The 17344-nt window shown below is 44.2% G+C and overlaps 1 protein-coding gene across 2 annotated transcripts in view; it reads left to right on the top strand.

The window, feature by feature from the left end:
- Positions 1–17344, top strand: part of LOC122550504 (FERM, ARHGEF and pleckstrin domain-containing protein 1-like) — a 317640-nt gene that overhangs the window by 15530 nt on the left and 284766 nt on the right. For both annotated transcript variants that reach the window (XM_043691327.2, XM_043691326.2), the window contains exon 2: positions 16246–16450. In XM_043691327.2, coding sequence (XP_043547262.1) covers positions 16268–16450 — 183 coding nt within the window. In that variant the 5' untranslated portion in view covers positions 16246–16267. The remainder of the gene's footprint in view (positions 1–16245; positions 16451–17344) is intronic.

The following is a 17344-nucleotide window of genomic DNA, read 5'->3' as shown; positions in this document are numbered from 1 at the left end:
TTCAGGGTGGTCGGTCCTGAAGGTGAAGGGGATCGAGGATTGGTCGGCCCTGTTCCCGAAGAGCATGGCCTCGTTTGCAAGTGCTACTACCCTTGCCCAAGGCAATAGAGACCTTGGGTTGGAAAATCCCAGGCACAAGAGGCCCGGCAGGTTACTACAGTATACCTTTTGGATAGTGGTTAGTGTTACAGAATCTGCAAGTCTGTCTTCAGCATCATGACTGGCAAAATGTGTGAAGCTGATTTGATCATTATCATCCAACTTCTGAAGAAGGGGATGTATTTAGCATTCTGGTTGTTGCCTGCCTGACTTGGACTAGATCCAGTTTGATGTTCAGATTCATTACATACATGACACAGAGTACATTTAGGAGAAAGTGAGGACTGCAGATGCTGGAGATCAGAGCTGAAAATGTGTTGCTGGAAAAGCGCAGCAGGTCAGGCAGCATCCAAGGAACAGGAGAATCGACGTTTCGGGCATAAGCCCTTCTTCAGGAATGAAGAAGGGCTTATGCCCGAAACATCGATTCTCCTGCTCCTTGGATGCTGCCTGACCTGCTGCGCTTTTCCAGCAACACATTTTCAGCTCTGATCTCCAGCATCCGCAGTCCTCACTTTCTCCTAAATGTACTCTGTGTCATGTATGTAATGAATCTGAACATCAAACTGGATCTAGTCCAAGTCAGGCAGGCAACAACCAGAATGCTAAATACATCCCCTTCTTCAGAAGTTGGATGATAATGATCAAATCAGCTTCATAGACAATAAAACAAAGACAACAGCATATAGACATAGCATGTGCTGCTTATGTGTACACACAGCACATTCTGCTAACTGGCCTGAACAAGCTCTCTGTCTAGCATCTCAATTTCTAAAATTCTCTCCTCGTTTACCAAACCTTCCATGAACTTGTCTTTCTCTATCTCTAAAATTGCCTCTAGCTCCAAAACCCTCCACACTCCTGCTCAAATTCTGACCTCTTGTACATGCCTGATTTTAACCAGTCCAACATTGGCAGCCATACCTTCAGCTCTTGAGCACTGAACTCTGGAAGTTGCTTTCTAAAGCTGTCCATCTCTCTCCTCCTTTAACACCATTCCTTCAAACTGATTTCTTTAACCAAACATTTTCTTACGTGACTGATGTCAGATTTTACTTTTGTGAAGTCCCTTCCTACTGCAAAGTGTTATGTATTGACTGCACAAGCTAGATGGGAAATTCAACTTTATTTGTTTCCGAGCTTCTCTGCTGGTGGCACAGAGATGTTGTCCTTTTGATATCTTTCCCAAATGCACACTTTGCTGTGTGACCCTGATCATTTGAGTTTCAACAGGCACCATGAGATATAGCCGGGGGCTGGGTCTAACAGCAAAGGCTGTTTGATCTTTAAGTACTGTGTATCAACATATCTTTCTAGCTAGAATCCTTTCAGATAACAATCGGGAAGATTTATTTTCTTAACTCCTACCTCCACCATCTGTCTCTTAATCTGGGATGCTGAGGATAAATTGCATTCTACCATGTGCTACTTGACTGATATCGCCAAGGAATTCAGTGGCGTAGTGGGATTGACACTGGACTAGTAACCCAGAACTCCGAGTTAATGTTCTGCACATAGGTTCAAACCTACCACAGCAGATAGTGGAATTCGAATTGAATAAGTCTGGAATTAAAAGGTACTCTCATGACATCCATTGTTGATTTGTCATAAAACCCATGTGGTTTATTAGTGCTGTTTAGAGAAGGAAATCTACCATTCTTCCTTGTTCCAGCCTACATGTGGCTGCCCTGTGAAATTGCCTTGCATGCCACTCAGTTCAAGGGCAGTTAGGGATGGGTAACAAATGGTGGCTTTGCCTTTGATGCTCATATGCTAAGCTAGAAGAAAAATACGTGAAATCAGAGATTGACACATGGCTTGTTTGTCAGTGTCTTTGTACCATAGGATTGGAACCTTCATTTCCCCATTTGGGGAAAGGGGTTAGTAATTAAAACTGGATGTCCTCTTCCAACAACTTTGAAAAAATGTGCAGCTCATTTTCTTGTTGAATCAACACACTGCTTCACGAGGTATAGTCAAAGTCAGCTCTTGCCCACAGTTCCCAGTGAGTTTCTGATGGTGCTGTTGAGGCAAAATATAAAGCTCAGAACTTCTTCATTATCACCAGACGGTAAAGTATACTCTTTGACCACAGAATACAGATCGTTTTCTGAAATACAAGACTGTCACCTCCTCCACCACCACCTGTTTGCGTCCTGTCAGTTGGTGCAATAATGTCTTTGAAAGCGTAATTTGAGCAATCAATTCTAATTCCCTGATTGATGACCGCATAATGGAGAAAGGTTTCAGACAAAGGATAGATGCTCCTTTTAATGGAAAGTAATAGTTTAATCCTAATCTGCATTACACATCTCCCATTCTTGACACCAAATTCCTGGAATCCAAATGACGGAGCTTGAGTTAGAGGAATTAGTGGGCTGTCAATAAAACAGAACTGTTACAGTCTTGAAGAGTACTATACCTAATTTGTTTGTTAATACCTGTGAGCTATTATGACTTAGGCAGGGATTTTGTTGGCATTAATTTTGTCCATTTATATTGAATAATTTTCAGCTTTAAATCTTAACTTTGTGTCCAAGCTTTTCATGGCTTGATAGTAAGTAGTACTTCCTTCTGTGTCAAATTTTGTCTGATATCTCTGCTGTGAAGCATCTTGGGACATCTAAGACACATAAATTCAGGTTATTATTGGTGAGATCTCTGTTGTCCTCTAATTCTAACTTCCTGTGCATCCTTGATTTTAGTCACTGACATCTATGGCCATAACTTCAGCTGCCTGGACCCCATGCTCTTTAATTCTCTCTCCAAATTTTGTTTGAATGCTTACACAGCTGGTTTCAGGATGGATGGTGATATTTGATTGGATGGTTCTCCAGTTGAATGGGCAGAGACATTGTTGATGAAATCTCTTTTTCTCGAGTGCTCGTAATTGTCCCTGATACATAGTCCAGGTATTGCTGCAGTACAGGGGTGTGGTGACAACAACTGCTGTGTACACTGGGACTTTTGTTATTTGCGGGGATTTTTTGTTGTCAAACACTCAGCACTGTCATTTATAGAAAGCTGAGCAGGCCCAGCTGACCTGATGGTTGATCGCCTGATTTGCACGCCATTTCCAACCTTTTCAATTCTGCAGACAAGGACCACAAACTGTTCCTGAATATTTCCAAAACGAAGCCCATTGAGTTAGAAAGTGCTGGAGAAACTCAGCAGTGTCTGGGGGGGAGAAAACAGCATTAATGTTTTCAGTCCACTTGGGAGAATAGTCATACTGGACTCAATGTTAGCTCGGATTCTCTCCCTTTGGGTGATGCCAGACCTGCTCAGTTTATCCAGCACTTTATTTAGATTGCAGCATTTGCAGTATTAGCTTTTATTTGACTGTTCACATCAGCTCAGACCTGGTTGGTCAGTTTCCACCTTTCATATGTGTTGAAGGTGAAGCTGTATAGAGTATGTTGAGCATTTCCCATACTTCAGCATTCACCTCTGTCGAAAGGTTTTTGGTGACTAGGAGACCCAGTACTTATGTCCGAAATGTCGATTCTCCTTCTCCTCGGATGTTGCCTGCCTGGCTGCGCTTTTCCAGTGCCGCACTTTTCGAACCTGATCTCCAGCATCTGCAGTCCTCGAATTCCTCCCAGACCCAATACTGAGTCAACTGTACAGCCCAGTCTTCGACTAGAAAATGAAAGAGTAGGTTTGAGGGGCGGTATGGTTTGTGCCTCCTCATGTTTCTGTTCTTGTATAGGGCTAGGTGTCAAATTTTGTTTGGTAACTGCTCTCATGAAGTGCTTTGGGGTACTTTACCACGCTAAGAATGTGATATAAAAGTAAGTTGCTGCATGAGTTGAGGATCTAAGCAAAGTGAAAACTTTGATGTTTGACGTCAGTGGGAAAATAGTTGGTTAATAGCCTGACTTTTTTTTAATGTTCACAATTCTTTTGCTGCTCTCCTATTCTGCAGTACTGTTCCATGGGTGTAGGTAATACCCTGGAACATTCACTCAGCTGTGGGTTCTGATATGTCCTTTGGCCACTCAGGAAATGATAGTTACAGATTAATTGTTTATCTCCTCGCAAAGGTTCAAGAAGGTAGTGATCAGGGCCAGTGAACTTGCTGTATCACCCGGACTGAGCTCAGCCTGCTTAGCACTGAAGCTTCAAGTCAGTAACTTCCTAAACTGTACAGTGCAGCAATACAACAGTGCATTACTCCCTGATCTACACTGGCTCCATTGCTAGCTCCTTCTTAATCACAAACTATAATTTTTGAAGAACTAATTAAAAATGGATAAGTTGACAGTCCTATTTCAGTGTAAACTACTGGAATGTTCATTATTTATTGCACTTGGTTGATCATGAACGAGTTACGCGTCTAAGCTTTTATTACTTTTATTGACCAGCTTCGTTTCAGGACAAAAGTGTCTGTAAATTTCAGTAAGTGATGCAGTCTTTGGGAGGATGTGGTTTAATGCAATTCATTGTAACATGAGGTAACCTGGTACCGGGAGGGGGGAGAGATATGTGGGGGAGTGGAAAGGGATAGGGTGGGGGAGGCTTGCTTTGATCTGTGTGCCTGGATTGTTAAAACAAGTCTCAAATCTCTGGCAACTTGTATTGTACTCAAACAAACGTATACATTTGCATTAACTTAAATCAGTCAATGCACAAAGCCTTCGACACGGTGCCACACAAGAGGCTGCTGTATAAGATAAGAATGCAAGGCGTTATGGGTAAAGTATTAGCATGGATAGAGGAGTGGTTGACTAACAGGAAGCAATGAGTGGGAATAAACGAGTGCTATTCTGATTGGCAATTAGTGATGTGCCTCTGGGATCAGTGTTGGGACCACAATTATTCACAATTTATATCGATGATTTGGAGCTAGAGGATCATGTATGGTGTGTCAAAGTTTGCACGTGATACTAAGATGAGTGGCAGAACAAAGTTTGCAGAGGACTGTGAAACTTTGCAGCAAAAACAGATTCTTTGCGTGGGCAAAGGTTTGGCTGATGGAATACAAAGTTAATAAATGTGAAGTCATCCATTTTAGTAGGAGTAACAGTAAAAAGGATTATTACTTGAATGGTAAAAAGTTGCAGCATGCTGCTATGCAGAGGGACCTGGGTGTCCTTTTGCATGAATCACAGAACGTTGGTCTGCAGGTACAGCAAGTAATTAGGAAGGCAAATGGAATTTTGTCCTTCATTGCTGAAGGGATTGAGTTTAAAAGCAGATAGGTTATGCTGCAGATGTATAGGATGCTGGTGAGGCCACACCTAGAGTACTGCCTGCGGTTTTAGTCTCCTTAGTTGAGAAAGGATGTGCTGGTACTGGAGGGGGTGCAGAGGAGGTTCACTAGGTCGATTCCGGAGTTGAAGGGGTTTGGCTTATGAGGAGAGGCTGAGTAGACTGGGATTATATTCATTGGTATTCAGAAGAATGGGGGGGAGAGATTTATAGAAACATAAAATTATGAAGGGAATTGATAAGGTAGAAGTAGAGAGGATGTTTTCACTGGCAGGTGAAACTAGGACCAGAGGGCATAGCTTTAAGATTACAGGAAGCAGATTTCGGACTGAATTGTGAAGGAGCTTCTTCACCCAGAGGATTGTAAATCTGTGGAATTCCTTGCCCAGGGAAGTAGTTGACGCTACTTCACTAAACATTTTTAAAGCTAAGATAGTTATTTTTGAACAATAAAGGGATTAAGGGATACAGTGAGAGTGTGGGTAAGTGGAGCTGAGTTCACGAAAAGGTCAGCCATGATCTTATTGAATGGTGGAACAGGCTTGTAGGGCTGGACAGCCTACTCCTGCTCCTAGTTATTATGACTTTGTTCATTTAATGAAAGCCTTGCATTTGCATAGTATCTTTCAATACTTATGCATTACAGCTGATGAGGTACTTTTGAAACATTGTCTTTGTTGGGTAGTAGAAAACATGGCACTTAATGCACGAATGCAACCACTAACAGCAACGAGATTGTGGCCAGACAATTTTTTTTTAAGAGACGAGTAGAAATTACTGGATAAGCTGAGCAGGTCTGGCAGCACCTTTGGAGAGAAATCAAAGTTAACGTTTCTGGTCGAGTGACCCTTCCTCAGAACTGAACTGTCACTCGACCGGCATCGTTAACTCTGATTTCAATACATAATTTTAGTTGCATGAGACCGTAATCGTTTGCTATAAATTCTGTGTCTTATGGTCCTGCTCCACCACCACCTGATGAAGGAGCAGCGCTCCGAAAGCTAGTGCTTCCAAATAAACCTGTTGGACTATAACCTGGTGTTGTGTGATTTTTAACTTTGTCTACCCCAGTCCAACATTGGCTCCTCCACATTCTGATTTCTCTCCACAAATGTTGCCAGACCTGCTGAGATTTTACAGCAATTTTTGTTTTTGTCTCTGATTTACAGCATCTGCAGTTCTTTTGTTTTTTTATTTTTGCTCCAGTTTCCTTTCACAGTCCAAGGTTAAGTGGTTTGGCCATGCTTAATTGTCCCATAGTGCCCATGGATGTGTAGGCTGTGTGGATTAGCCATGGGAAATGCAAGGCTACAGTGATTGGGGAGGTGGGAGGCAGTGGTGAGCCTAGATGGGATGCTCTTTGGAGAGTCAGTGTGGACTTGTTGGGCCAAATGGCCTGTTTCGGCCTTTCAGGGATTCTATGAGCCAAATGCTGGCAAATGGGACTAGATTAGATTGGGATATCTGGCCAGCATGGATGAGTTGGACCGAAGGGTCTGTTTCTGTACTGTACAACACCATGACTCTGAGTATCCGTACTTAATATCATCATTATGAACAGAGAAAATCAAAGCCCACCTCTGCATTCCATCTGCAGTTAACATGGGTATTGGAGCATTTGGATTCAAAATTAACTGTCAGTTCCAGTTGTGTAACTATGACTATGTAGGTAGTTATGAAATCATCTTATTCCAAAAGTCGCAAATTCATATCTGACTGCTTTTGCCTGAACTCCCAGGCTTTTTCAGCATCAGTGGTGCTGGAAGAGCACAGCAATTCAGGCAGCATCCGAGGACTGCCTGTCCTCGGATGCTGCCTGAATTGCTGTGCTCTTCCAGCACCACTGATCCAGAATCTGGTTTCCAGCATCTGCAGTCATTGTTTTTACCTTTTTCAGCATCAGACTGCATTCTTCAACCTGTTGTCATGGCTCTCTCTAGTTGGAGTGTGTCATCCCAAATGACACAATTCCCTGAATTCATTGCAAAATTTGCTCCACTACCCCTTGAAAAATTCTGGGCACTGATTAAACACCAAATGTTAACCTAAGAAGGTGAAATAGTTTATTAATAATTAAATGTAACTTTGACTCAGTATTTGTCAGAGCTAATTATTAAAAGCTCTAGTATCCTCACAACATATGAATATGTCCACGATTGTTTGACATTAATCAGGTAGATGGCATTCTGATTGAGTTATTTTTATAATCCCATAATTTTACATTAACATTTTGTCTTTGGTACTACTGCTTTGTGAAAAACCCAATTATTTTGTTCCATTTTAGCAATAATGTTATCTATGTCTAATCTCAACAGGCTGTTGCTCTATTTTCTCCATTAAAGCCCAGGGCTCTGGGCAGGGTCTGCAGTAAACTGGTCTGGCATTCCTCTGAGCCTGTGTGTTGTCCATGTGTTCTAGAATTGGGGCTACTGATCCACAGCCATTCACTATGCAATTCTTCCAGCCACCACTCATTCATTTCTTCCAAAAAAACCTCTGGAAAGTCTCTATGACTCCTAAGGGTCCACAGAGCTTGGTTTCATTCATTCCTGATGAAGGGCTTTTGCTCGAAAAGTGGATTTTTCCTGCTCCTCGGATGCTGCCTGATCTGCTGTGCTTTTCCAGCACCACTCTAATCTTGACTCTAATCTCCAGCATCTTCAGTACCCACTTCTGCCTAGAGCTTGGTTTAACCCCATTGTTGTACAACACAAGATACTGTGTCACCAAACTCTTATTGATGCATTCTTCCCTCTCAGTTTCTCTTTGTATCTACTAGATTTGGGAAGAGAGAACAAAAGAAAAGACAAGCTATGCGATTTCTGAACTTTGCTGCAAAGAGGGACGTGTTGTTTTAACTTTCCATTTTGCTCTTTAGGTCAATTGCCAGAACGTCAAATTTCAAACAACCACCACCTTCTGGTTTAGGTGCGAGTGCTATCCTTTGAACTATCTGCTGCAGTCAAATCTTGAGGGCGATGTGTATACTGAGCACCTAGCAACATCTGAACATGTTTACCCAACTTTTAAAGGACTTCATATATTGTACTTAGTTTTTGGTAGGGTGATGCAGTATGCATTCACAATATTTATTGACCCTAAGTCAACTTGTGCACGGGGAGTGGTGGAGGTGGGGACACGGAGATTAATACCTTCATCATCAACTCTGAAGGTCTTAGTATTTTTGCGTTCTGTTCTGTGGCTCTCATTTCTCAGAAACAACTTCTTCAATATATAAGAAAAATGAGTGAACGGCAATGTGTGTGTGATTGGAGCAGAGAACTCGGCACCATTTGCAACACACCGAGAACTAGCAACTAATCCAAAGTTTGAAGCATGATTAATTGTGGTTAGAAGGGAATATCAACGGTGTTGACACTAAAGCCCACAAAGTCGTATCTAACAGTATAGTAAGGATATAGCTGAGTGAACAGAAACCAAACACGCAATGTGACTTGGATAGGTTTACATTTCTTAAGGAAATTATTGCTCCCAATTTTAGTGTTTAAGAATTAGAGAGGGTTCTTTTTCCTTATGTGAAGCTTGTTGACATCGTGGAGCTAAAGTTTGCAATCCACATGGGGTTTGAATTTCCTGGCACTCAGTTACGTTTTCAGGCCTACATTTCCCTCAAATTCAGCCTGTTGAAATGGCCAGTCCTACATGTTTTTCCTTTGCATTTGAGATGGGATTCCTCATGGTTCCAAGAGTAAAATGTGTAAGGAGACAGGGTTTGCATTGACTCCACTCATGTTGATTATTTTCATGTAATGTTTAATGTAAAACTGCAAAGTTGCCATGTCTCCGATTTCTGACTACCTTCCACACATCTTCCACATCTTCAACTTTTCAGTTACTCTTTCCCCCTCTCCTTGCTGTTTGCCTCTTTATCTCGAGCAGGTCCCTTTCCTCTATCTGTTGCAAACATTTACTGAATCACTTGTACTCCATTTATCTTATCTTTTCTCCAGCTGTTTTCAATCCTGTTGCTGCCCTGTGTTATGGCTCTACACTATAGTTTTCTCTCAGGTTTTAGGCATCTGGATTGTGATTGGTCTAGGATAGGGGTCGAATTTAGTTTGTTCCCTCAGTTTGTAGCATTCTACCCAATCCCAATGGATCTGAAGTTTGTGGATTTGAGCCCCACTCCAGAGGCATGTTGTCAAGGTTGAGGCTGACACTCACAGGGCAGTACTGAAGGAGTTCTGCACTGTTGGAGTTGCCATCTTTCAGATGAGTTATTTAACCTATCCTCTCAGAACATGGTCCAAGATTCCATGGCACTATTTTGAAGAACAGTGGGGTTACCCTCAGTGCACTGAACAACATCGATCCCTCAAGCAGCATCACTAAACCAGATTATCTGGTCTACATCACCATACTGCTTATGAGAACTTGCTGTGTGTACACTGGCTGTCGCGTTTCCTACATACAACCAAGCCTTGCCATGAAGTAGTCCTATTTCCAAAGGGTTACAAATCGTGATTCGTCCTTTGATTTTGCTTTGGGGAGGCAACCTCAGCCACTACAACATGTTGTTGTGTAAAGGCTTCAGGACCCTGAAGCAACCATGTGATGATGTCACAGAGCTGCACATCTCTGAGAATGAGTTACACAGTGTGAGTGGTGTGATACCATACTAGGAGGAGAAAGTGAGGTCTGCAGATGCTGGAGATCAGAGATGGAAATGTGTTGCTGGAAAAGCGCAGCAGGTCAGGCAGCATCTAGGGAACAGGAGAATCGACGTTTCGGGCATTAGCCCTTCTTCAGGAATGAGGAAAGTTGGTCCAGCAGGCTAAGATAAAAGATAGGGAGGAGGGACTTGGGGGAGGGGCGTCGGAAATGTGATACGTGGAAAGAGGTCAAGGTGAGGGTGATAGGTCAGACTGGGGTGGGGGCGGAGAGGTCGGTAAGAAGATTGCAGGTTAGGAAGGCGGTGCTGAATTTGATGGATTTGACTGAGACAGGCTGGGGGGAGGGGAAATGAGGAAACTGGTGAAATCCGAGTTCATCCCTTGTGGTTGGAGGGTTCCTAGCCGGAAGATGAGGCGTTCTTCCTCCAACCGTCGTTTCGCTGTGGTCTGACGATGGAGGAGTCCAAAGACCTGCATATCCTTGGTGGAGTGGGAGGGGGAATTGAAATGTTGAGCTACAGGGTGGTTGGGTTGGTTGGTCCGGGTGTCCCAGAGGTGTTCCCTGAAACGCTCCGCAAGTAGGCGGCCCGTCTCCCCAATATAGAGGAGGCCACATCGGGTGCAAAGGATGCAATAGATGATATGTGTGGAGGTACAGGTGAATCTGTGGCGGATATGGAAGTTTCCTTTGGGGCCTTGGAAGGAGGTGAGGGGGGAGGTGTGGGCACAAGTCTTGCACCTCCTGCGGTTGCAGGGGAAGGTGCCGGGAGTGGAAGTTGGGTTGGTGGGGGGTGTGGATCTGAAGAGGGAGTCACGGAGGGAGTGGGCTTTACGGAATGCTGATAGGGGAGGGGAGGGAAATATATCCTTGGTGGTGGGGTCCGTTTGGAGGTGGCGGAAATGGCGGCTGATGATGCGCTGTACATGGAGGTTAGTGGGGTGGTAGGTGAGGACCAGTGGGGTTCTGTCCTGGTGGCAGTTGGAGGGGCGGGGTTCAAGGGCGGAGGATCGGGAAGTGGAAGAGATGCGGTGGAGGGCATCGTCGACCACGTCGGGGGGGAAATTGCGGTCCTTGAAGAAGGAGGCCATCTGGGATGTGCGTTTTTGGAACTGGTCCTCCTGGGAGCAGATGCGGCGGAGTCGAAGGCATTGGGAGAATGGGATGGCGTTTTTACAGGGGGCAGGATGGGAGGAGGTGTAGTCCAGGTAGCTGTGGGAGTCGGTCGGTTTGTAGTAGATGTCCGTGTTGATTCGGTCGCCTGAGATAGAAATAGAAAGGTCGAGGAAGGGGAGGGAGGAATCTGAGACTGTCCAGGTGAATTTGAGGTCGGGTTGGAAGGTGTTGGTGAAGTGGATGAACTGTTCAACCTCCTCGTGGGAGCACGAGGCGGCGCCGATACAGTCATCGATGTAGCGGAGGAAAAGGTGGGGGGTGGGGCCAGTGTAGTTGCGGAAGATGGATTGTTCCACATATCCTACGAAGAGGCAGGCATAGCTGGGGCCCATGCGGGTGCCCATGGCTACTCCTTTCGTTTGGAGGAAGTGGGAGGATTGGAAAGAGAAGTTGTTCAGGGTGAGGACCAGTTCAGTCAGTCGAAGGAGGGTGTCTGTGGAAGGGTACTGGTCGGTACGGCGGGAAAGAAACCATACTAGACCAATCTAGCCACACATACTTTATACCCTGAAAAACTTGCTTGAACACGTGAACGATATAAATTAGTTTTTACTTATGTGAGCTATAAGATTAGAGCTTGGTATATCTATACCTATCATGTACAGCAGTATTTAGTATCAATGTATAATAAATGTTACTTCTGAAATCTTAGCTTGAAGATATTCCTTGTCTTTGCCTTTTCCTTATCCAGTCTGTCTTGAACCCAAGCTCAATTAAACCACACAGTAAAAAAGATGTGTTGCACAATATATTATAGCATTTGAGCGAAGAGATCTTTAAAGCAGCTGCTGCATTATTGATTGGCTGTGAAGGCTTTTGGGATAGTTTGAAGTGGTGGAAGGTGTACAGTAAAGGGTTAGTCCTGCCTATGTTAATAGAAAAGCGATGTCACTGATAGAAGCATGAGTCTGGATCTTGTGCTAAGTCGTAGTGTGTAGAGTTAAGGTTTCAAAGACCTTAGACTCGGCAACCTCTCTGAAGTGTATAATGCACTCTGCGTTCACCAAGACTGAAAAGTGCTAGATAAATGCAGTTTCTTGAATTCTTAATGGGCCGAAGCTGTACTGAAACAATGTTGTTCTGCTGGGGGTGGGGGGCAGGGTCTTGAACATGAATGTGGCTCGCTGTTCACTCGCAGGGCATCACAGTTGATTTGGAATCCTTCTCTGGGCCATTTCTGTGATATCAGTGTTATGTACTTTCTTTACTATCCTCACGCATCCTTTATCATTGTCTCATTTTTAATGCACCAATGCCCTTGTATTACAGTAGGAACGACTTGTTTCTCCATACAGCATCTTTAACAGAATACAAGGCTCAAGATACATCCCAGGCGAAAGTGAGGGCTGCAGATGCTGGAGATGAGAGCTGAAAATTTGTTGATGGAAAAGCGCAGCAGGTAAGGCAGCATCTAAGAAACAGGAGAATCGACGTTTCGGGCCTGAAGAAGGGCTTATGCCCGAAACATCGATTCTCCTGTTCCTTGGATGCTGCCTGACCTGCTGCGCTTTTCCAGCAACACACTTTCAGCTCAAGATACATCCCAGTCTTGTCAAATGTAATAACAACAGAAATAGCTGGAAAAACTCAGCAGGACTTTGGTATGCTTTCCTTTATCGGTCAGAGAATTGAGTACAGGAGTTGGGAGGTCATGTTTCGGCTGTACTAGACACTGGTTAGACCCCTGTTGGAATATTGCATGCAATTCTTGTCTCCTTCCTATCGGAAAAATGTTGTGAAACGTGAAAGGGTTCAGAGAAGATTTACAAGGATGTTGCCAGGGTTGGAGGATTTGAGCTATAGGGAGAGGCTGAACAGGCTGGGGCTGTTTTCCCTGAAGCATCAGAGGCTGAGGGGTGACCTCATAGAGGTTTACAAAATTATGAGGGGCATAGATAGAATAAATAGACCAAGTCTTTTCCCTGGGGTGGGGGAGTCTAGAACTAGAGGGCATAGGTTTAGGGTGAGAGGGGAAAGATATAAAAGAGACCTAAGGGGCAACTTTTTCACGCAGAGGGTGGTACGTGTATGGAATGAGCTGCCAGAGGATGTGGTGGAGGCTGGTACAATTGCAACATTTAAGAGACATTTGGATGGGTATATGAATAGGAAGGGTTTGGAGGGATATGGGCTGGGTGCTGGCAGGTGGGACTAGATTGTGTTAGGATATCTGGTCGGCAAGGATGAGTTGGACCAAAGGCTCTGTTTCTGTGCTGTACATCTCTATGATTCTATCTGTGGTGAGAAAGCAGATTTAACCTTTCTGGTCCAGTGATCCTTTTTCTGAACAGGCCTTAAAGGAGGAGAGGGTGTGGACGGACAGTGATCCCATGAAGTGCCTTGGGGCAATCCACTTTGTTTAACGTGAGGAGTTGTGTTAAACACCTCACTCCCTAATAATCTTCAACTGGGGGAATAGAAGCTATCCTCATAACATTAGCCCTTTTTAGCTGCACTTTGTCTTAAAAGACAATATAGAATCATAGAATCCCCACTATGTGGAAGCAGGCCATTCGGCCCATCGAGTCCATACCAATATATAATGTGCAAAGAAGCTGCAAAACTGAAGTATAAGCTGATCAGACGTGAAAGAATTTTGAAATGAAAAGACCAAGATTGATTTTTTTTTTATTGTCATGTGTACTGAAGTACAATGAAAAGCTTTGTTTACGAGCAGTACAGGCAGATCATAGTAAGTTTCGATGTACAGAACAAAAGGTTTAGATGGAGGTTTACAGGTAATATTGCACAGGGTGTACATGTGATGCCCTAATAGACGTCTTTAAAATTATCATAGAATCCCTACAATGTGGAAGCAGGCCATTCAGCCCATCAAGTCCACACCAAAGCTCCAAAGAACATCCCAACCATACCCATGTCCACCCTATCCAGGTAATCCAGCATTTCCCATGGCTAATCCATCTAGCCTGCACATCCTTGGACACTATGGGTAATTTAGTATGGCCAATTCAGTCTATGGACTGTGGGAGCAAACCCAAGCACTTGAGAAAACTCTCATAGAATGTGCGAACTCCACACAGACTATCGCCTGAGGGTGGAATTGAACCCAGATCTCTGGCACTGAGAGGCAGCAGTGCTAGCCACTGAGCCACCCTGAAGATTATTTAGGGTTGGATTTAGAGAGGATATTTCCACTTGCTGTAGTTCTGTTCGCCGAGCTGGAAGTTTTTGTTGCAAACGTTTCGTCCCCTGTCTAGATGACATCCTCAGTGCTTGGGAGCCTCCTGTGAAGCGCTTCTGTGGTGTTTCTTCCGGCATTTATAGTGGCCTGTCCCTGCCGCTTCCGGTTGTCAGTTTCAGCTGTCCGCTGTAGTGGCCGGTATATTGGGTCCAGGTCGATGTGTTTGTTGATGGAGTTTGTGGATGAGTGCCATGCATCTAGGAATTCCCTGGCTGTTCTTTGTTTGGCTTGCCCTATAATGGTAGTGTTGTCCCAGTCGAATTCATGTTGCTTGTCGTCTGCGTGTGTGGCTACTAGGGATAGCTGGTCGTGTCGTTTCGTGGCTAGTTGATGTTCGTGGATGCGGATCGTTAGCTGTCTTCCTGATGGTCCTATATAGTGTTTTGTGCAGTCTTGCATGGGATTTTGTACACTACATTAATTTTGCTCATGCTGGGTATCGGGTCCTTCGTTTTGGTGAGTTGTTGTCTGAGAGTGGCTGTTGGTTTGTGTGCTGTTATAAGTCCTAGTGGTCGCAGTAGTCTGGCTGTCAGTTCAGAGATGTTCTTGATGTATGGTAGTGTGGCTAGTCCTTTGGGTTGCGGCATGTCCTCGTTCCATTGTCTTTCCCTTAGGCATCTGTTGATGAAATTGCGAGGATATCCGTTTTTGGCGAATACCTTGTATAGGTGTTCCTCTTCCTCTTTTTGCAGTTCTGGTCTGCTGCAGTGTGTTGTGGGCCTTTTGAATAGTGTCTTGATGCAACTTCGTTTGTGTGTATTGGGGTGGTTGCTTTCATAGTTCAGGACTTGGTCTGTGTGTGTGGCTTTCCTGTGTACCTTAGTGGTGAATTCTCCGTTTGGTGTTCTCTGTACCCTCACGTCTAGGAATGGGAGTTGGTTGTCCTTTTCTTCCTCTCTCCAGAACGAAGGACCCGATACCCAGCATGAGCAAAACTAATATAGTGTACAAAATCCCATGCAAGACTGCACAAAACACTATATAGGACAAACAGGAAGACAGCTGACGATCCGCATCCACGAACATCAACTAGCCACGAAACGACACGACCAGCTATCCCTAGTAGCCACACACGCAGACGACCAGCAACATGAATTCGACTGGGACAACACTACCATTATAGGGCAAGCCAAACAAAGAATAGCCAGGGAATTCCTAGATGCATGGCACTCATCCACAAACTCCATAAACAAACACATCGACCTGGACCCAATATACCGGCCACTACAGCGGACAGCTGAAACTGACAACCGGAAGCGGCAGGGATAGGCCACTATAAATGCCGGAGGAAACACCACAGAAGCGCTTCACAGGAGGCTCTCAAGCACTGAGGATGTCACCTAGACAGGGGACGAAACGTTTGCAACAAAAACTTCCAGCTTGGCGAACAGAACCACAGCAACGAGCACCCGAACTACAAATCTTCACCCAAACTTTGAATATTTCCACTTCTCTGAGTGAGCTTCAGTGTTTATATAGTCACTAAAACATCCAGTCAGGAATTCAGGAGACACCTCTTTACTCTGAGCATGGTGTGAATTCTGAACGCATTGCTACAATGTATAGTTAAGGCACATAGCAGAGGTACATCTGAGGGGAAGCTAGGTAGACCAGTGATGAGGGGGAAGTATAGAATAGAATGGTATTATGGGGTAAAAAGGAATAGAGTGTGAGGATGCTCCTGTGAAGTATGAACACCAGCATCAATCACTTGAGCTGAATAGTCCATTTTTGTAATATGAAAGGTTATACAGCAAGAACACTCTCTAAATTTCACTTAACCCTAAAACTTCACTGAGTTCTATCTAGGCTTCATGTTGATGGGTCCCTCTGTTGTGCCAACTGTGAGCAGATGTCAACAGAGACAATGCATTCGTATTTATACATTAAAGTATATTTCGATTATTCTGTTTCTTTTCCAGGCAGACAGCTGTTAGTCTAACTATGGCGGATGTAGAGCTGACACATCATTCACCTCCAAGTCCTGGAGCCAGGTTGGGAGGACAGGAGAACACTGGGATTAGCACCTTGGAACCTGGTCAGAAAGCACCCAACTCTCCCTCAGGCAAGCTTATCCCCATCAAAGTCCTTCTGCTGGATGACACGCAGGAAGTGTATGAGGTTCCGGTAAGATTCCTTTTTCAATAAATCCAAAAAGAGATTCTGTAGGATTGGAATTCTCCTCCTCCCCTCCCCTTCCCAGACTCTGTACCAAAAGGCAACAGCTATTTCTCGTGTACTTCATATTACTTGGTGGTGTTTGTGGAACGGCTTGACTTTTGCAGTTTATCACCAGTGACATTGCAACTGATCGCTTATTCCCAGCTTGGATGAACTGAACTGACTGTCCAGTTTCTGCTCATAACCTGAGTGCACGTGCTGTTCATGATGATGTGTCATCTAAAACGTGTTGTTGAACTTTTCAAAGATTTGAAAGCAAGAAGATAAATGCTGCTTCTATCATTACTTTCTTATTTGCTCCCTTCAGTCAACATGAGTATGAGTTGGTTTTGCTTTGAGTATTTGTGACAGAGTATGTCTGTATTTGTGGAGTGTGCAATTGTTCTGCTGTCTGATTTTTAAATTGCGACCATGTTGTCACACCCGTTTTGGTGTTTGTTCTTGGAATGTAATCTTCACCTAGAGTGCCTTGAACAGCTGGAGTCCCTGTGGTGTACAGACGCACCACCCACAGTGCTGTACTGGAGGAACTTCAGGGAATTTGACCCAGCAACGCTGAAACACTGATGATATAGTTCCAAGTCAGGATGGTATGATACTTGAAAGAGAATGTGCAAGTGGTTCTGTTTTCTCTGCAGCCTTTGTGCTCCTAGTTGGCTGAGGTTGCAGGTTTAGAAGGTACTGTAGGAGGAACCTTTAATGTAAATGAATCATCTAGATGGCGCATACAGTGCTGCTTGGGTGTTGTTGATGAAAGGAGTGGATGTTGTGTCAATCAAGCAGGCAGCTTTGTCCGGGATGGAATTGATATTAAGTGTTGTTGGAGCTGCACCATTCCCG

This window comes from Chiloscyllium plagiosum, unplaced genomic scaffold (genome assembly GCF_037043375.1).
Source record: "Chiloscyllium plagiosum isolate Xiang-an unplaced genomic scaffold, Cpla_swu_hap1 HiC_scaffold_6, whole genome shotgun sequence".
Lineage (NCBI taxonomy): Eukaryota > Metazoa > Chordata > Chondrichthyes > Orectolobiformes > Hemiscylliidae > Chiloscyllium > Chiloscyllium plagiosum.
This window is presented reverse-complemented; position numbering and strand designations above follow the sequence as displayed.